This window comes from Mastomys coucha, unplaced genomic scaffold (genome assembly GCF_008632895.1).
Source record: "Mastomys coucha isolate ucsf_1 unplaced genomic scaffold, UCSF_Mcou_1 pScaffold18, whole genome shotgun sequence".
Classification (NCBI taxonomy): domain Eukaryota; kingdom Metazoa; phylum Chordata; class Mammalia; order Rodentia; family Muridae; genus Mastomys; species Mastomys coucha.
The window spans coordinates 10,750,038-10,771,339 of NW_022196900.1; the positions used below are offsets into that span (position 1 = coordinate 10,750,038).

General features: G+C 37.9%; 1 protein-coding gene across 3 annotated transcripts in view; it reads right to left on the bottom strand.

Annotated features, from left to right (window-relative positions):
• Grin3a (glutamate ionotropic receptor NMDA type subunit 3A) overlaps positions 1-21,302 on the bottom strand; it is a 188,434-nt gene that overhangs the window by 125,723 nt on the left and 41,409 nt on the right. For all 3 annotated transcript variants that reach the window (XM_031377390.1, XM_031377389.1, XM_031377391.1), the window contains exon 2: positions 11,480-12,084. In XM_031377390.1, coding sequence (XP_031233250.1) covers positions 11,480-12,084 — 605 coding nt within the window. The remainder of the gene's footprint in view (positions 1-11,479; positions 12,085-21,302) is intronic.

A 21,302-nucleotide genomic window follows, 5' to 3' on the forward strand; every position in this document is an offset into this window, starting at 1 on the left:
TTATATAAACTACTCTGATAGTTTGAACTTTTGTTTTCAAAATGGCTAATAGCTGCATAAATGAAATGGTTTGTATTCTGGCTTATTGTTCTTTCACAAATAAAAACCTGTTTCCTAATTTAATAGCCTATATTAGGTGGATAAGTATCCTGGGTACTAATTAGAAAAAGTCAGCATACATTTTCTAAGGAATGGTAACTGCTGTGTTTACTTTAATTTTTAATGGATTTCACTATTCATATTTTTTCACCTGAAATTTTCACATGATTTTTACTTAATTCAATTTCTCTGAATACTTTACATTATTCATTTTGCCTTTAACTTGCTCTAACATTTCCTATAGTTAACTTTTAAAGTGCTATCTACCTTAAGTATTATTATTTTATTAAAAACTTTAAGTCGAGGCTCTAATTAAGCATCAGCCTAATTTTTTTGAGTTCAGTGATACACACACACACACACACACACACACACACACACACACACACATTTTTTTCAGCAGTAGGACCTTACAATCACTTCTTAGAAAGTAATTGATAAGTAGTCTTGCCAATAGCCCATGTTACTTTGGGATTCCATGGGATTTCGTGGAGTCAACAACTCAATAAGATGTAAGCCATTCCTGGTACTGACAGTTTTGCTTGGAGAGGAAAGATGTCTAGTTGGGGCACTGCTTTCCCTCTTGTTTAGTGAGTCCATTTAGATTTAATCATATATGTATATATTTTAAGACGTTTCAACTGTAGTAAGTTTCTAAATGGCCCCCAAAGACTCTTAGTGTTAGCTATCCCTCCCTGTACTCTTACCACCCTCTTCTCCTCCTATCTCTGCTTAATCCTTCTGCTCCACTCTGTCCCATGTATCTCCACAACTACACATTTCATGTCCCTTTTCTTGAGAGATCTTCCCCTTTTCCATAGTCCTTTTGTCTATACTGAGTCTCTGGTTATATAGATTGTAGCATGCCTAGTTTTTCCTCTCATATTGCTTTGTTTTGGCATTTTTTTAAAACTTACTGATCTTCTGTTTGTATATTATTGTCCTCTGATTTTGTGTTTTTATGGTTTATTTCAGGTGTGTATGTCTTGTGTTTTTTTCACTTTATTTATTTGTCTATTTATCCTGATTTGTTTGCTCTCCTCCTCCTCCTCCTTCTTCTTCTTCTTCTTCTTCTTCTTCTTCTTCTTCTTCTTCTTCTTCTTCTTCTTCTTCTTCTTCTTCTTCTTCTTCTTCTTCTTCTTCTTCTTCTCCTTCTCCTCCTCCTCCTCCTCCTCCTCCTCCTCCTTCTTCTTCTTTTGGTTTTTCGAGACAGGGTTTCTCTGTGTAGCCCTGGCTGTCCTGGAACTCACTCTGTAGACCAGGCTGGCCTCAAATTCAGAAATTGCCTGCCTCTGCCTCCCAAGTGCTGGGATTAAAGGCTTGAGTCATCACTGCCCTGCTTGTTTGCATTTCTGAATTTGTCTGTTTGTCTTCTAAAGAGAGAATGAGAGAATGAAGGCATGAGATTGGAAAGGTGAGGAGGTGCAGAGGAGCTGAGAGGAGACGGGAGAGGGTAAACTCTGATCAGAACATATTTTATGAATTTTCAAAGCAAAACAACAAATTTAATGATTTTTTTGTCTTATTTGGCATATAAAAATTTTGAAATATGAATATTAGAAATTTGTGTTTTGTTCTTGCTTTTGAAATTCTTCTGTTCTCATCCGGTTATCTCCACTCTTGTGCTGTTTAAAAGCTTCACCCTTCTTGTATGTCTTTCTTCTTGCCCCAGCTATTCACAGGTCATACACTGGCTTTGACTTTGGTCTTATTTTACACATGAACTCTTTATCAAGTGGTCTCACTTGTTTTCTGTTTCTTCCAGGCTTCTCTGTCCTCTCACCCACTCTGCCACTATAGCAGTCCATTTATCATATCTATACATGGGGATATCTATCTTCTCTACAAAGCTTTAATGTTCATTTTCCCCTTGGGAAACTTCTTAGTTCATTAACAAATTCTGCATCCTCATTCTCTCATACCTTGAAAAATGAGCTGACTTCCCCCTTCATGATTATCTCATTATATTAATATTTTCCCTCTGATAAATGAGAGATCTGTTCCTCCTCTATAAAGCTCTACAATAATCTTTCCTATGAGAATTAATTTTGACCTTTTGACTTTGCTCAATTAGCAGTATATTTTCCTTCCTCCTTTCTTTCTTTCTTTCTTTCTTTCTTTCTTTCTTTCTTTCTTTCTTTCTTTCCTTCCTTCCTTCCTTCCTTCCTTCCTTCCTTCCTTCCTTCCTTCCTTCCTTCCTTCCTCCCTTCTCTTTGAGATAAGGTTGCATGTAGCTCAAGTTAGCCTTAAATTCCGTATATGGCTCAGGATGACCTTGAACTCCTAATCCTCCTGCCTTTTCCTCTAAGTGCTGGATTTACATGTATGCACCACTATGCCTAGCATTAGTTAGGAATCTTGATAGTATTGTTACCAGTGCCATCCTTTCAAGCTTCCCATGTACTAGCATCATCTAGTTGTATTAGGATTGTTGGGCTCACATGTCAGGTTTACTTGTTTTTAAATACTCAGTCTGAATATTTGTGTCTTTCTGTCCTTTCATTCAGCTCCAGATATAGCAGTTCTTTAATTAAAAGTGCTTTTCATTCGTATTATTTTATGCATGTGGGCATTTGTGTGCACCACAGTAAGTACACGGGATCATCACACTTGGGTGGCAAGTGCCTTTACACTTAAACCATTTCACTTGGTTTATACTGTGTCTGTTCCTTTTCTAATTCCCCCGAGAACTAGCACTCTGAAATCAATCTAGTCATGCCTCCCTTTATTATCTTACTCTTCTCTTGCATCCCTGGAAGACAACTCTTCATGCACATGTCAATTGTTTCTAGCTCAGTTCTCACTCATGGCTTGGTTTACGGATGTAGACCTCTGTATTTGCTTCATTATTTGTTAATAAGAGTTTAGATGAAGACACAGTTCACTACTACTGGACATACTGTTGCCAACCTCATCAGAACATGCTACTTTGATATTAGTTTGATTTTAGTTCTCCATCTACAAGGTTTTTCTCCAAGTTGGTCATAAACCGTATATTATTTCTTAACCTACATGGAGAAGTACACTCTGTACTCCTAGTCTTCCTGGTAGCTTGAAGTGTATTCTTGAATGTCCATTAATTATCCCCATGTTTGACTATTTAGACTATAAGACCCTTGTAAACATGGGTTTAAACATGTTTTACATTGAAAAAGCAGAAATGTCACAGCCTTGCTGTTATCATGAATGAACCTGCCCCTTGCTGGCTGCTTTCATTACACAAGCTGCCAAGCTGAAGAGACCCATATTCATCTGTCATATGGAATCAGCTTTGATTTAGGCATAGCATGGTGTCTGTCCAGGGGAACTTCTCCATGATGTCTGTGTGGCAAATGCAGTTAAATATACATCTTCTCAGAGCAGACAAGTATCTTAAAGCATTCATTGCTCTGGCAGAAGAATGGGCTCAATCATCCAGGAAGCTTTTGCATTTTCAGTTTATAGAGTGTTCAAAGCATTATGATTCTAATACATTTCCTTCTGAATAATGGATGAGATACAAAAATAGAAATTAGTTCAATGGGAATGCTCTCTGATAATAAGGAACTCTACAGAAACTAGAGATGTCTAAAATAGGAGCTTCAAACCACTGGATGCCAATATATTGTAATCATTGATATTGTTGTATTTTAAAACAACACCCCAGCTCATCTTTTCAAAAACACTTTTACCAGTAAATGGGCAAAATCAGTTTAACAATAAATATATGCACACATGTATGACTCATCAAAGTCTGTGTTTTGCCACTACTTGCAAAATTCAGTTACAAGTAAAACTTCATAATGGAAGAATTGCTGCTGACATTTTTGGATTTTCCCATGAGAGGAAGAAAATACCAATAACTGCAAGTCCTAATGTAGTACATGCTTAATGCTGTTCTGCTATTGGTGTATGTGAAGAGGAGGCTTGATCAAGGAATATGACATGTGGCTAAAGTACTCATCTTTTCCTTGAGAACATGTGTCAGGCCAGCACTCTTTCTGTTTTTTTTCCCACCTTTTCTGTCCCCCCCCCCCCTTCCCATATACCACACAGAAGAAAACTGTCCTATACTCAAGTTGCTTTTTTTTTTGCCCTGGGTTTTGTCATTGACTTTGGCTCCTCACTTCTGTGGTCTGTGATTACTCTTTGACTGTTTCTGGTTGTTTTATTTAGTCCCCTAACTTAATTTATGCTGGCTCTTTAGATCTAGTGTGAATACTAGCCTCAGTGCTGATTTCTCTTCCATCGTAGCTGGTGCATATTTCTGGACATGGAGCATTACAGAGTGTTTACCAGCCAGACAAACATCTGAAAGGTTACAGGATATAGAGAATGGTGCAGTCTGGAGACAGATCTAGAATTCAGAGTGGAGTTATTAACATTGTTCTCAATAGAGTCAGAACTTTCTGACCTATCTCCAAATTTTACAATAGATGCTTGTGAAATGAAAATGTGAACAAAGAATAAAATTTCCTTTCTGGCAAATAACAACTTGGAAGCTCCATAAATGTGCAGAAATTACCTAGCTTAACACCTGCTGCATGCTGAATCCTCCTTTACTCATTGAAATAAGGTCCTGAGGTAGTGTGCATTTTCTAGTGTTTTTTATCTGAGGTCCTTATGACTTCAAACAAATTTTGAACTCAACTCATGTCATCCCTTATGACATGAGACCCAGAAGGAGAGAAACAGTCAAGAGATTTAAGTCAACTGGTATAGTGGCAGAGTTTCCTGCTGGGCACATATAAGGCTGTACAATATGTATTTTCTTCTGTAAGTATAAGCTCCTGAAGTATTCCAGCAGAGAAAGCCAAGTTAAGCTGGCCATAGACACTCATAAAGGTGTTTTTCTTGGAGCACTAGAGAGTCAGTGCTAAAGAGCAGCACCTAGCTTGGGGCTTCCACATTCACTAAAACTGTATATTTCTCTCAAAGTTGATGTTGAAGCCTACAAGCTAGCCAGCTGTATGAGTGGAGGTACTTAGGAGAGTATTCACACATAGGCAACTTTGCCCCTTGATTTTAAGTAGCATGTGACCAAAAATATAAATCATATAGTCATAAAGTACTAATTAAGGAAGATTTATACTAATGCTGAAAGTGTACTAGAATGTGGATAAGGTAAATTGGTTTAACAATAAATTTAAAGCTTATTCAGTTTAAATACCTTTGACTAGTTTGAAATGCTACTACATAATAAAGCTAATAGGTAGAAGTATCCAAAATTAGAATTATATCATGAAACCCCAAGGGTTTCTTTTTTGTTTCTTTTCTTTTCTTTCAAAATTTCTAGTGTATAGGAATGGACCCAACACTATCATTAATTTAAAGAGTTTTTAAAAAATGAACACAGGCTTTTGTGTTTCTTCTGGAATTTCTTCTAGTGTCTCTTGATATCTGACACATAACAGAGTATTAACAATTATGTGCAGAAACAATAATTTTAAAATTACTATTAAGAGAGGGACAGAATCTCAATAATTGCCTTGCCATGTAAACACAATGAAAATCATAGGAGGAAAGGCTCATTACCATGTGTGGGAGGTTTTAAGTCCCACAAGTGTGTTGAATCACACCAACTAAAGAGAGAGTAGATGAACGGCAGCAGACACAGTAGATGCCTGGCGATAGAAGTAGAAACAGTTAGCACATAGGTACTGATAATTCAACAGCTTGGTTATGGAAAATGGACAAAAATGATTAGATGTGTGTTCTCTCCTACTGAGAAGACAGAGGAATGGACTAGAAGCTTTCTGAAAGACAAGTCCTCTGTCTCCTGTGCCTTGTGCCCCCAGCTGAGGACATGACCCAATATCAGAAACTTCGGCAAATGTATGATTGAACACACAACTTTTTCTAGTTGGTGGAATTCTTGCAGGGTACAGAAATGAAGTTCAGAAGTTGTTCAAGGAAATGATTATTCATTCTACTCAGAAAAGTAGAGTTGGACTGTAAGACTTGGCCTAGTGGCATAGACCTGCAATCCTAGCTGCTTGAGGGGATTAGGTTCAGGGAATCACAAATTCAAAGTCACTCTGAGCTATAGGGCACTTTATGAAGACTCTATCTCAAAATACATATCTCAAAAATAGACATATTTATAAATATGTCTAGGGTAATGTTCTGTTTCTGCTGAGATTCATTAGGCACATGAAATTCAAACTCTTTAGCCTGGCATTAACAGCCATATGTGGTATGCTGTGAGTACTTCCTTAGGAACATCTCAGATCTTCTTCAAATGCAATTAATGCTCCAATTGTGTTTCAATTTGCCTTCAGGTCTTAACAAATTCACACATTTCATGTCCTATGCTCAAGAATTAGCTCCAAATGTGAAAACTTGTATTCATTTATTAAAGCATACCACCAAATCTTTGAGAATGTTAATGGATTTTTTTCCCACTTATTTTAAACAGCTCACATCCTTCCAGGCATAGTGTCACAGCCCTGTCATCCCAGCACAGGAAACCAAAGACATAAGATTGTGAGTTCTAAGCCAGACTGGGACTACCTAGCAAGAATTTGTCTCATGGTGGGGTGGTGGTGCTGAGGTTTGGCCTTTTGCTATTTATTGTAATGCTAAGTGCATGCCCCCCCCCAACCCAACTCAGTACTTGGTTGTCCAGAGAAGAGAAAGTTCGAATGTAGACCTTGCCCCCAAGTTATTTCTGACTGGTAACTAAAAATGCCAACAGCCAATAGTTGGGAAGAAGAGACATAGGTGGGGTTTAGGTTTCCTGGGTGTGGGAGTCAGAGAGGAATCAGGATGGAATGAGAAGACGCAGGAGGAGGAAGGAGAAGCAGCTATGGGTTTGGTGAGCCATAAAAACGTGGCCCCCAAAGCAGGCCAACTGGAGTTAAGAGCGGCCCATATGAAACATAGTAAGTAGTAAGTAACAATTTGGGGTTGTAGATAGGAAAGTAGATTCTAATAACATAGTGGGTATGTAACTGCCTAGCTCTTGTGCTGTTTAAAGCTTATTGTAAGTATAAAGGCTATGTGTGCTTTTTATCCCAGAACTAAATGGTCAAACGCAGGGTAGAGACCCTGGGTTGGGATGAATAATTTCTGCAATGGGGGTGGGGTGTGTATGCACATATCCCAGAACTTTATGGCTTACCTTTATGCATTATGCTCTAAAATGGTAAGTCTCAAGTACTCATATATCTCCTTCTGCCTAGTTCAAGAAATGGTCATTGATGGAGTAGAAACACAGATGCACATTCATGGAGGCATTGTCAAGATAACGTGCCACCTACCGTTGGCCCCAAAATTAACGTTTAGTAAAACAACTTTCTAATACATTGTTAAAGATAACACAATGACCTTGGTCTTCTAATCCTTTTGTCTACATTGAGTCATGATGGACATTTGCTCTGGCTTGTGGGCTACTGAGAAGAATTAAATCCCTTATACCTGTAATTATGCCTGTGTAGTCTGCCGCAAGAAATTATTTTCCTAGTCTAAAAGTCTGTACTGAAAATGCCATGTTTGGGGGAGATTTCATTAACATTTTAAAATGTTAACAATTCTGTCAGCCCAAACCAAAAATGACTGTGTGAGAAATGAAAGCTTGCATAACTTTGGCACCAGCTAGTCACAGCTCATTATCCTTCTGGCTTTTATTATGCAGTGAGGGAGTGGGGTCAGCCTCACAAAATTTAGGGACAATTAAGAAAATTACTGTATGCAGATGTGACTTATGGACTGAGAATAACTAACTTTCTGAAAGATTGGATTAAAACAAAACAAACAAGGATGATGGAAAACCCACAGCTGTCTTTTGGCTTAAGGCAGCCTTTAAGTTATTCATTATACAGACTCCTTCCGGGGATATGCCCGCTTTCCCTGACCCTGTCCTGAACACTTTGAAACTTTTTCTTTGACTGTACTCCTTCGGGAGTTTAAAAAAGTCCTAGGCATATTTTCTGATGTTCTTTGAGTTCATTTCTCACACAAACCCATGGGGATGAAAATATTGCCACTGACCCCTGTGCATTGTGAACTGCCTCTGGGCTCCAAACCTCACATTCTTTTGTAATTTTCAAACTTTGTGGAATAAAATATGTGGAAACAATCATGAGGGTAGAGCCTTTCACCATAGAGACAAAAGTAAAAGAAATAAAAGAAAAGAAGAAAACTAGAGTATAAATAGTTAGATAAAAGTTTATATTTAGTTTAGAAAGTATTTTTCGCCAACTATACATTTTTCCTGTAAGATAAATGATATTGGAGACACAAATACAAGAGAAAGTTTTCTTTCTCTATAAATAAATTTCAGTAACTATCAATTAAGTATCTTCTATGCTAGGCTGTGGACTAAGTCAAATAATAATGTTTCAACTTAATGGAATTTGTATTTCCCCTAGAAGTCAGACAGGTCAAGATGAGGAGGCTAAGTACCACTTAGAAGTTAATAGAAAAAGTGCCATCTCTTGTAGAGGGAGATTTTAGATTTGTGAATTACTTGTACCACATGAGTGTGTGTTAGCATGTACATGAGTGTACATGTCTATATACACACATGTGTATGAATGCATGTGCATGCATGTATGTATGTATGCATGTGCCACTGTGCAAGTATGGAGGTCAGAAGACAATATACAGGAACCAGTTCTCTCTTGCTGCTATGTAACTGAGGAGTGAGGTGGGTGGAGTTCAAGTCTATGGTCTTGGTGGATACTGATTTACTCACTGAGCAATCTTACTAGTCTGAGAATATGATTTTATTGGAAATTAAACCTTGGGAAGTCCAAAAAGATCATTTGACCTTGATAAAATGAATGATTGAGACCATACAATTTAAGTCAACAAATACTCTTTCCCATTTTCTCTAAATGTTTTATGAACTCCAACAGAGTCTTTTCTTGCACTGTCCATTTTACATGATGCAAGAGTATGCTAGATGCTATAATGTACTTTTCATGTGTGGTTTCTCATGCTGCTTATGACTCTCCTCCCAAATAAACACTGTTTGGAATTATTTGGTGGTTAGAAAGGAGAAGGCTTTTATTTCTTAGATAGAGTCCCGAACCTCACTTATGTACTAGGGTACAAATGGATGAACTCTGTGTAGATACTGTAAAATAAAATAGATTTTTGAAAATTAGTTTGAATTACTTTACTTTTTCTCTTCTTCTTTCTCTTTTTTTGAAACAAGTTCTCTCTGTGTATCCTTGGCTGGTCTGGAACCCACAGAGATCCTTCTGCTTTGGCCTCTGAAATGCTGGGATTAGAGGTGTGTGCTGTCAAACCCATTTTATGTTTTTGTGAACAATATTATGCTGTGCTGTGGGCTGTGAAAAGCAGTCTGTGATTTGGTTGAGTGAGTCTTACCTTCCAGAGACCCAGCGAAAGATTTCACAAGGGACAGGACAGTAGAGACACGTTCCCAAACATAAATGGCTGGCACCACAAGCCCTCACTCCGTTATTCTGTGGCTAGACTATGCTCCAGCTCCCAGCATTCTGGCTGGATTCAACACCCACGGTCAGCTGACCACAGCCAGGTATGCCCTACCCCACAGACAAGTAGCCCAGCCCACCATATAAGGGGTGGTTTGCCCCCTCCCTTCCTTCTTCTTCTCTCTTTTCTCTCTTAGCCTCTTCTCTCCCTCTCCCTTTCCCCTCTCTCCACATGGCCCTGGTCGGCCTCTACTTTCCCATCTTCTCTCTCTCCTTCCTATAATAAAGCATCTTAAGACCATGCATTGCCTCCTTTCAACTCAACTCACTGTATTGGCTCAGCCTTTGCAGCCGTGAGACCCAGACCAGACCAAGAACTCCTGCACGCAAGTTCATATCAGAACCACTGGGTGTCTACTTCCTTTCCCTGCCCCCCCTCTCCCTTCAGCCCCAGAACAGACTGAGCTGCATTGACCAACACTGTGCCCTGACTGAACTTCTGTCATACACTTGACTGTTAGCAGGTTGCCTGTGTACAGTAAGTCCTCAGTACAATTATATATAAAATGATGAAAACTTTCTGGTCTTTTACCAAGTATTTGTATTTTCTTAAGATAAGACACCAAAATTGCTGTATAGTCTTTATACACTTTGAGAGTATTGCTTTAAAATGGGTTTTAGTCTACAGGAAAGATTCACCTTTGGAGTGGCCCTCATTCTTTGACCTGGACTCTTTGACCATAGGTCATCCTCTTTTAGATAAAAATCAAGTAGCCTAAAAATATCACTTAAGGACATTCCCCTTTCCCAGTAATTATAAGCGCATTTCTATGTGAGTGGTTATGCTTTATTTTAAATAGAGCCGGGTGGTGGTGGCACACGCCTTTAATCCCAGCACTTGGGAGGCAGAGGCAGGTGGATTTCTCAGTTCGAGGCTAGCCTGGCCTACGAAGTGAGCTCCAGGACAGCCTGAGCTATACAGAGAAACCCTGTCTCGAAAACCCAAAAAAAAAAAAAATTTTTTTTTTCCATTCCATCTTCTGAATCAAGTGAGCTACTAAACATAAAGACACCAAATTACAATATGCACACATGTAATTAAATATAAAATAATAACCAGCAATTAGAAAAATACTCTTATGGAATGCTTACTTCTATATATACATTCTTTACATCTGTCTACCGTATCTCTCTCTCTCTCTCTTTCATCTACATATCATCTATTGATTTATTACCCACCCATCTTGTAGCTTCTCTTTTTTCTCTGCTATCACAACAATTCCACAAGTAGTAGGATATTATGCTTATAATCGTTATAGTTTTACATGCATTTTCTATAAACAGACATGAATCCTAAGAAACTAAGGTTGAGAGAAATTGGGTAACTTGACTAAGTGGTACAAGAATAAGGAGGCAGAACTAAGATTCTATTTCTATGTGATTCTGAAGTCTCTGCCTTTAACCAGGGTCTCAACAGCCTTAAACAATTTTAGGAGAGAGAAAAGTACATTTTCATGTACCTATTTTTTCCTCTGTGTGTATTTAGAAAGTTTTGTTCAGTCCTACTTATGAGGGAAAGAATAAACAAGAAAATAAGTATTCCTTGCTTTTATGTGAGTCAACCATGGGTTAATTACTTTTCATATACAATTTCATGGCCTATTTATTACACTGCATCAAGCCAGTCTATGTTATCTTGATGTATTAGTTAGAATATTGAAGTTCTAGCCTTTTAAATATCCTGGCAAGAACTCAACAGTACTAAGGAACTAAATAGTACTGAGTGCTGTCCCTACAATACAGCATGCAATACAGAGTCAAATTACAGAGACCAGATCATAAGAGACTAGTCTTTAGTTGCCCCTTACTATATCAGGACTATTGGCCCTTAGAGCTACACAGAATCAAGATTTCTGCAGAGTGGATTGATAGGAAAACTTTACTTGCTATCCCAACTCTCTCGATGAGAATGTACCTAAGGCTTTACATCCTACCTTGATAAATATTGTCCAGAAGTGAGATTTGTGGTTTTCACATCCATGCAGTTCATTGTGCTGGGAAGGAGAGCAAGTTCTGGCTGGATCATGGTGGCCGTGGCTACAGCTCTTGCAACCAACTCCATGGCATCCTGAACATAGTACTCAAAGACAGACTGTGTGGTTTTTCCATGAGCAATGAGCCCTAAGGGCAGGCCTTCTGTCCTCAGTTCCTCCACGTTCTGTGAGTCTCCTAAAACCCAGTGAAGTTCAGGAGGTGATAGTCCAAACTGTGTGGACATTTCAAATATCTGCCGGATACTCCCCATGTCACAGCCAAACATCACCATCGTGGGTGTGCTGTTCTTAATGTTTTCCAGCTGGACCTGCAGGAAACTTAGAAGGTCCTTTGTGGAGGACAGGTTAGCAGTGATGTTGATGATAGACTCGAGGTGGAACTTGGAGTTATTCTCCGTAAGGAGGAGGAAGTCGGTGATATTCCAGTCTTCCTGGCATAGCAACAAGCTAAAATTGTACCAGCTGTTCATGGTCAGGATTGAGACAGTGACATCAGCATCAGAACTTAGTGAGTTTTCTAAACTCAGCTGTAGGTGCAGGGGATTCTGTATTTAAAGATAATGAAAAAGAAGAATTAGAAAGCATTGCCCAAAGACCATAACGAGGTACTTCTGTTTTCCTGCAAGGCTAAAGCCTTTCTCTATTTTTCCTTGTCATATTTTCTCTGGAATAAAAATTCTCTTACTTGAAAAAGATAATGCTTTTTATCTACTGAGCAATCAATACTTCATCCCAATTTCCTGATGATTTTTGTTTGAGTACCAGAGAGCAGATAGCTCTTGATGTAAATGTGAGAAGTGACATAATCACCTATGTGGTCACAGATTTTTATGGGGTTTGTCTTTCTTACAATCAGTCCATTTCATGTATCATATTTCTTACACTGTGTTTAATGATTCATTTGTTAGACATTTCACTCAGGAGAATAATTGGAATAAATTGCTTTGTTTCTGTGAAACAACTATCAGAGAAAAATTAGCACAGTGCCACTCTTGTATAAGAAAATATAGAATATGAATAGGCCTCTAGACCCTTGAGCAAGGCTCTTCTATAACACCTGAAGTATTGTAGGGTATATACATCACGGTTAAGTGTAAAGTCCAAGGTTAAAGGCCTGGTTATATTTCTATTTGTGTTGATTTTGAGCTCTTGCTATAAAAAAAAAAGTGCCATAAAATGTTTTCATGAAATTACTATTTCATCTACTCATGGAACTTGGCAGCTCAATTAAGGAAGAGTTTCTTAATTTAACAGTCACGAATTATAAATTACATAGTTGAAGGGAAGTCTTTCAACATTAATATATTTGTCATGTATTCTTTCCAACAGCAGATACTTGACACATTTACCCTTTAACAACGATTTCCTGAGAAACTTTAGAACAAAGCTTTATAAATGCTGGTTGCACAACAAATACCTATCAAGAGAATTAAGTATCTTTCAATTGGAAACTATTGAACTATCTCTGAGAGCTTGCCAAAATTCTGGTCTGTAATAATTTTCCTTTCCCACAACACACACAAAGCCATACTGGATAACTCTTTTTTTTTTTTTTCTTGAACCAGGGCAAATATTTTCATATAAACTTTCTTTTCACAGGAAATGGATTTGTTTGCATTTGTATTCATTTTTCCAAACAGTGCTTTCATCCAAATTTCTAAAGTCTTTTCGGTTGTTGTTAACTGAAATCCTGAGGCTGCATCTACAGTAATGATTCCATAGACTGACCTTAGATGCACAGAACAACAGCATTATAGAGAAAACAGATTTTAGATTAAGCACGAAAATTATAAGGCTAACTAAAACTCTTTTTTTTTTCCTTATTTATTTTATTTCTGAGTATAGTGTAGCTGTCAGACACACCAGAAGAAGGCATCGGATCCCATTACAGATGGTTGTGAGCCACCAAGTGGTTACTGGGAGTTGAACTCAGGTCATCTAGAAGGGCAGTCAGTGCTCTTATCACTGAGACATCTTTCCAGCCTCCTATCTAAAACTCTTTAAATCCATTAATCTTACCTTCTGTGTTTGGCCTGACAGTCTCTTGAGTATTAGGTTATCTTTTTACAATGTCCTGGTTAGCTTAGCAGACATTAAGACTCCATCAATCCTAAAACTAAGAATGTGAATAACATCTGGAATTTACAGAAATGATCCCCTTACTTTGCTGGAGGCTGCCTATCTAATGCCCCAATGAAAGTATTTGTTGAATGTATTTATTGATGTATGACTTTGTTTTGTGGACACAAAAGTGTATGTGACCTTGTCCCCCATGGTCCATATCATTTACAACAACTAGAATTTGTGTTCCCTGGTTGTGAGCATCCATCCATATTTGGTTCAGCTTATGCTATTTATTTCTTTGAGTGTAGAGCTGGTTTTGATTTTGGTTTTTCATTTTTTTAATTGCCTTCGTTCATTGTTTATATGTATATGTATTTACAATGTATTTACCTTATAGTGACTTGAGTTTTTATTTGATTATTTCTGATGACTACAAAATCTTAATCATTCCATATGTCTTATATAGTTCATTCCTTAACTGCAGATTGCCTCAAATGCACAATACTGCTTATCTCACACAATAGACTAGAACTGTGTCTTAAATCTCTCTTCTGACAGATTGAGCCAGAGATAGTGTATGTCAACTGGGATTATTCTTTCATTCATCCCAGTTCCTGGACTTTGATCATAATCTGAGAGACTAAAAATTGACAGACAGGAAAGCAACCATTTCCACCACAGTTTCAAGGCCCCACATTTTGCCTGAATTGTAACCAAGGTTCATTCAAATACTTCCCACAGAAGAATTCACTAAATAAGTATGAGGAACAGGCTTGTTGTATGAAGGCAAGAATGAGAATAAATTATGCTGATCATATTGATAATTCACCATTAGATGGAGACATTTAAGAGTATTTGGCAAGAAAAAGCAAGATGGGACTTAGCCAAAGAGTTCTTTTTTTCCCCAGCAGATAGTGACTAATCCACGTAAGCAGGCTCATCCGTATAACCAGTTCTGTTGAGGAACTCCAGATGTTGACATTAATTCTTTCACTGTCTTAAGGGGAGCAATTCTTCAAATAAATATTTATTAAGTAATTGTTTATAAGCATCTAATGATACTTATTAGCAGCTTCACATGTAGCATCTTGCAATTTTTCTCAAGTGATGCTAAAGTCCTCCTCTCCCACGTCTCTCTCTCTCTCTCTCTCTCTCTCTCACACACACACACACACACACACACACACACACATACACACACACACACATGCACATGTCATTAATGAAGTCAAGCTTTATAGTATAAATTATGTTAAAATTTTTGGCAAAAATTTAAAAAATTATTGAGCCAAATTAATAGATTTTGAAAAATTAAACAATAGAAGGGCAAGGGTCTTTCTTAGGCAAGAAAAGTCCAAGTACAGAACTATGAAGAGAGAATTAAGAAGTAAATAGAACAAAAGCTAACATACACAAAGAACAACAATTAAGTATACTGAATTAATACATTATACATGAAATACAAAGCAAAATGGAAGGGAATATGAGATTGAGTTGAGAAAATAAAACATTTAGAACAATGATATAATTTAAATTCCTAATTCTGCAATAAAAATAATTCCTCTTGGGTAGTGTTGGCACATGCCTTTAATCTCAGCACTTGAAAGGCAGGGCCAGGTGAATCTCTGAGTTTGAGGCCAGCCTGGTATACAGAGAGAGTTACAGGATGGCTATAGCTACACGAGAGAAACCCTGTCTCAACAAATAAATAAATAAATAAATAAATAAATAAATAAATAAATAAATAAATTCCTATCTACTAATAGCATAATATTAAATCATTAAAAATAGCCCAACTGGGTGAATATATGAGAATTTAAGATTCACTAAACTGAATAATGTAACCTGTTTGTTCTGACATGGAAAAAAATCTATCATAAACAAAACGTGAAGGCACATGAAATATCAAAAAACATCTGCAGCAATGGTAATAGAAAAAGAGCTGTGTTCACAATAAATAGGGAACATTTAGTCAAGAAAGGTACAGAATTCCTTACTGAACATACATCCAATCCAGAAAGGCAATTTTAACCTTGTATTGTGAGATGTGCCCTCTGCCTATGCAGTGAGTAAGAGAGGAACAGCACATGACTAGCTGAGAAATAGACAATTCATATAACTATAAATCCCAGCAGTTACAACAAATCAAATAGTGAAGTATGGTAGGGCTAGGACGGGAGGGTATCCCAGGCAAAGGGCAGCAGAAGTGGGAGGATGCAGATAATGGCATTCTCTACTTGGATTTTAGGATAGTTATGAGAGATGTACTGGAAAACAGGTGAACACTAGATAGGCAAACATAAACAGTGATGTCATTCTACAACAGTAGTAGCTTCCTTATTCTGGATGAATGTTGGCTATAAATCATGGTTCTGTTTATCTTAGGTCTGATCATGTAGTATCCTTTCAAATAGTGCCTATACTGTTCTCACTTAGGTCCCAAGTTCTCCTTTATGGTAGTGCCACTGCCCTTTGAAATTATCTGAGATTTTCCTCTTTTGTGCTACACGGTATTAGGTCTTAGAAGATAGGATGAGCTATGTGAAAATTATGTCTTCATCACTTACAAGCCATAGGGCTACCTATGTAATTTAACATCTCAGCATCATAGACTCCTGTCTCCCAAATGACCACGATATACCATTTTCAATATGAAATGTGGTAATGCACAGAAAGTGTCCTGAACAGGAGGAGAACCCAGTAAGTAGTAACAATGGAGACTTGCTTGTAGAATGTAGTTGTTGAGTTCTATGTGTTTCCAATACACAATACATTCAACAAATAATAAAAATAATTATTTTATTGCTATGCCCCTTGCACATTTCATCTGTGTGCACAATGATCTCAGTAATAAGATAATTTTTACAGATATCAATTGCACCCACTGTTTTTTTTACAGGAAACAGAGGCCTCATTTCACGTGACTTCTACAGTCTTTTTTCCCCCTCTCTTTCATGAGGTTGTTTAACTCTGAGAGAAGGGACCTGGTGGAGACTTCTAATTTAGACACTCTCTCTACAGAATGTCTCCACATAATGTGGTTTCTGCATCTGCTGCCATAGGAAGGCCTTCTAACGATGACTAGACAAGGCACAGATCTATGAGTATAGCAGAATATCATATGGGATCATTTCACTGACTTGTTTTTGTGCCAGCTGTGTTTGATTCTACCCTAGCTCTCTAGGCCACCCAAGTCAGTGTCAGGCATGTGCCTCAAGCTAAACAAGACATTGGTTGGCCACCCCCAGAGGTTCGGTACCACATTTGCCTTATCATATCTTGAAGGCAGGACAGACTGTAGGTCAGTGTTTTGTGGCTGCGTTGGTGTTCAGGTTTCTCTTTTGATAACCCGCAGAGAAGCCAAAGGCACTAGAATGTAGGGTGAAGGATCCACATAAGCACAATCTCGACCTCTACCGTCAATGAGCTGATGAGTTGTGTGGTGGTTACCCTTGGCTATGCCCCACCCTACACCCCTGCTGTCAGGTTTTGGATGTCCTAGCATCAGCCTGGGATGTTTGGAATCTCCCTGGAACCCTTTGGACAACAACTCAACCAAAATACAACTCAGTCCCACCACTGGACATCTTGCCCGACCACCAAAGATGGCAGGTTCAGTTATCATATCCTCTGTTACTAGGAGTCCTCACGAGAGTCACCGTCATAGGTTTGCAGGTATTTTCCCACTGCACTAGGTTTCTACACTGCCCCCTAATGTATCCCTAATTCCAACTTTCTCTCCCTGCATTATCTCCCTCCATGCCTTCACCACCACCTGATACCTCCTGCTCCCGTCCACGTCTGTACCCAAACTGCCTGCAAAACCTACTCAGTTTCCCCTTCCCAGGGAGATCTATGCATCCTTTCTAGAGTTCTCCTCTTTACCTAACAACCTCTCAGGCTGTGTGGACAGTAGCTTGATCGTAGCTTGATTATAATTTACTTAACAGTTAACAACCACTTAGAAGTAAATACATACTACATTTGTCATTCTGGATCTGGTTATCTCACTCAGGATGATATTTTTTTCTAGTTCCATCCATTTGCCTGTACATTTCATGATGTCATTTCTTTTTCAACAGCTGAGTAATATTCCATTGTGGGTACCACATTTTCTTTATCCATTCTTCAGCTGAGGGACATCTAGGTTGTTTCTGGTTTTTGGCTGTTATGAATAAAGCCACAGTGAATGTAGTTGAGCAACTTTCCTGGTGGTAAGCTAAAACATCCTTTGGGTATATGCCCAAGAGTATATGGGTATAGCTGGATCCTGAGATTTATCCCAATTTTCTGAGGAACTGCTGTACTGATTTCCATAGTGACTGTACAAGTTTGTACTCCTTCCAGTGAAGGACGAGCGTTCTCCATGCTCTGTATTCTAGCTAGCAGGAGCTGAGACTTGCGTTATTGATCTTAGCCATTTTGACAGGTAAGATGGAATTCTAAGAGTAGTTTTGATTTGCATTTCCCAGATGTCTAAGGACACTGCGTTCCTCAGCCATTTGCGATTCCTTTATTAGGAATTCTCTGCTTAGATATGTACCCCATTTTAAAACAGGATTATTTGTTTTTTTTTTAATATGGTTTCTTGAGTACTTTACATATTTTGCATATTAGACTTTTGTTGGATGCGGAACTGGTATAAATCTTTCCCCATTCTACAATCTACTTCTTGGTTCAATTGACATGTCCTTTGCCTTACACAATCTTTTCAATTTCATAAAGTCACATTTCTTAATTGTTGGTCTTAGTGTTTATGATATTGATATTATGTTCAGAAAGCCTTTCCTGTACCAGTTGGATTCAAGGCTATGCTTTCTTTCTCCTTTTCTCTCTCTTTCTCTTCTATCAGGGTCAGTGTGTCTGGTTCTATGTTGAGGTCTTTAATCCACTTGACCAAGTTTTGTTCAGGGTGACAAATATTGATCTGTTTGCATTCTTCTGCAGGCAAACGACCAGTTTTACCAGGACGATTTGTTGAAGATGCTTTCTCTTTTTCAGTGTGTTTGCTTTTTATCCAGTGTGGTTTCTTTATATTAAAAAAAAAAAACAGGTTTCCACAGATGTGCAAGTTTATGTCTGGGTATTCAATTGGATTCCATTGATCAACATGTCTGTTTTTATGCCAATACTTTGTTTTATTACTATGGCTTTGTATTATAACTTAAAATTTGGGATGGTTATATCTCTAGCAGTTTTTAAAAATTGTTCAGGGTTGTTTTAGCTATCCTGGGATTTTTGTTTTTCTATATGAAGTTGAGAATGGTCCTTGCAAGGTCTCTAAAAATTGTGCCGAATTCTGATGGAAATTGCAGTGTACTAATAGATTGGTTTTGATTGGACGGTGATTTTCACTTTGTTAATTCTATTGATCTATGAGCATAAGAGATCTTTCTATCTTCTGATATCTTCTTCAGTTTCTTTATTTAAACACTTGAAATTTCTTTCTTTCTTTATTTATTTATCTATTTGCACTCCAGATTTTATTCCCCTCCCATCCACTCTCCAACTGTTCCACATCCTATACCTCTTCATGCACAAGGATGTCCCCACTCCTGACTGCCCATCCATCAGACCTCTAAGCTCCCTGGGGCCTCTAGTCTCTTGAGGGTTAGGTGCATCTTCTCTGACTGAACCCAGACCCAGCAGTCCTCTGCTGTATATATATTGGGGACCTTGTATCAGCTGGTGTATGCTGCCTGGTTGGTGGTCCAGGGTCTGAGAGATCTCGAGGATCCAGGTTAATTGAGACTGCTGGTCCTCCTACAGGATTGCCCTCCTCCTCAGCTTCTTCCAGCTTTTCCTAATTCAACCACAGAAGTCAGCAGCTTCTGTCCAGTGGTTGGGTGCCAATATCTTCATATGATTCTTTCAGTTGCTTGTTAGGTCTTTCGAAGGACAGTCATGATAGATCCCTTTTTGTGAGTGCTCCATAGCCTTAGTAACAGTCTCCAGTCATACCAGCCTTTCACTTTTTTTTGGTTACAGTTACCTCATGATATTTTATATTATTTGAGAATTTTGTAAAGGGCATTGTTTCCATGACTTCTTTCTCAGTCTATTTTAGATAATTAAAATTTATCAAATATTGAAACTATTGTTATAAACAATGATTTGTCACAATCCTTAGTGGAAAGTTTAGACATATTTTCTTATAATGACAACTACTGAAAATGCACCAGATAATTAAACTGTCAAGTGTGCAAGTTAAATTTCCTACAGAAATTTGATTACTTTATGTCAGTGCAGCTTGGAACTGTTGCTAAGAGATAGCTTTTGTCACATGATAATTTGGTTTGCACTAAGAATGAACGCTCAGCCAAATGCTGACTATTCCTGTCTGAAACACCTGCTAGAATAGCCACCATGGTTGACACAAACCTTTTTTTGAATTCTGTCATTTGATATAGTTTTGTACATTGGTAGAAATGTGTTTGATACATTTAGAGTATGATTCAGTTACTTGTGATATAAATGCCTTTAAAGAATATTTATAAATTGTATTTAGTTTTATTTATGGGTAATGTTTATGCGTGTGTGTGTGTGTGTGTGTGTGTGTGTGTGTGTGTGTGTGTTGGTCTGCTTGTTTGTATGTGCATCTTTTGCATGCAGTTCCCTCAAAGGCCAGAAGAGGGCATCAAATCTCCTGGAAGTGGAGTTACAGTAGGTTGAGAACCATCTGATATGGATGCTGGGTAGTAAACATGGGTTCTTTGGGAGAGCAGAAAGTGCTCTTAAATGCTGAATCATCTCTCCAGCCCATAATATGCCTTTCATTTATTATGGATTATCAGTACATATTAATTTAATTATTATTAATTCTATGTAATTGCATAACAGATTTTTATTTTATTGGACATTAAAAACCACCCTTATATGATTCTGCTCATTGCTTGCTACCTGAAATTGACCCCTTTAACATTAGAAATGAGATTAGCATATCTTTAAACGAGATTAGCATATCTTTAACCAGTATCTTGGTACATTTCCATTTCAGCACCTTATTTTGAAACTTGTGATCTACTAATTGTGATTAAGCTTTGCTGCAATGACATTTTATTTCACTCGAATTACGAGGAGAACATTAGTGTAATTAATTCTTTGTACCTCTCAAATCCTTGTTCACAGTGTGAAGCAATGAGAATGGAAAATTGAAAGTCTGGTCAGAGAGGCAGGTTAGTGATCAAACTTAAAGGCTCTCTGAGCAGTCTGGTGACTTCAGGGCCAGCATGACAAGTCCTTCACATACAGGGCAATGCATTTGCAGTAAGGCCCATGTCAATATGCTCAGAATATGCAATAACAAAGGAAGAATGGCTCCTTTTTAGTCTTTAGTGAATCCCTGTGAACACAGTTAGGCAATCATTGTCCTATATCATCAGATGGAATGGATGTGCTAAGCTTAAAGGCTATATCATAAGGAAATGCTAAGCTTACAGGCTATAATCACAGAATAATTAGTTCACTCAGTGTTTTATCATTTGCCTTTAAAGGGAAAATTTCACCAATTCCAAATTTATAGACTGCCACAAATCAAGGGGCAGAAGAGCAATTTCCTTATGTTATACCGGTTAAGAATGTGCTTTGCTCCAATCACAAAAGAACAAATACGGTATGCACTCTCTGATAATTGGTTATTAGTGCAGAAGTCTGGAGTACAGGAAGAACAACCCACATTCCACAAGGAACTCAAGAAGAA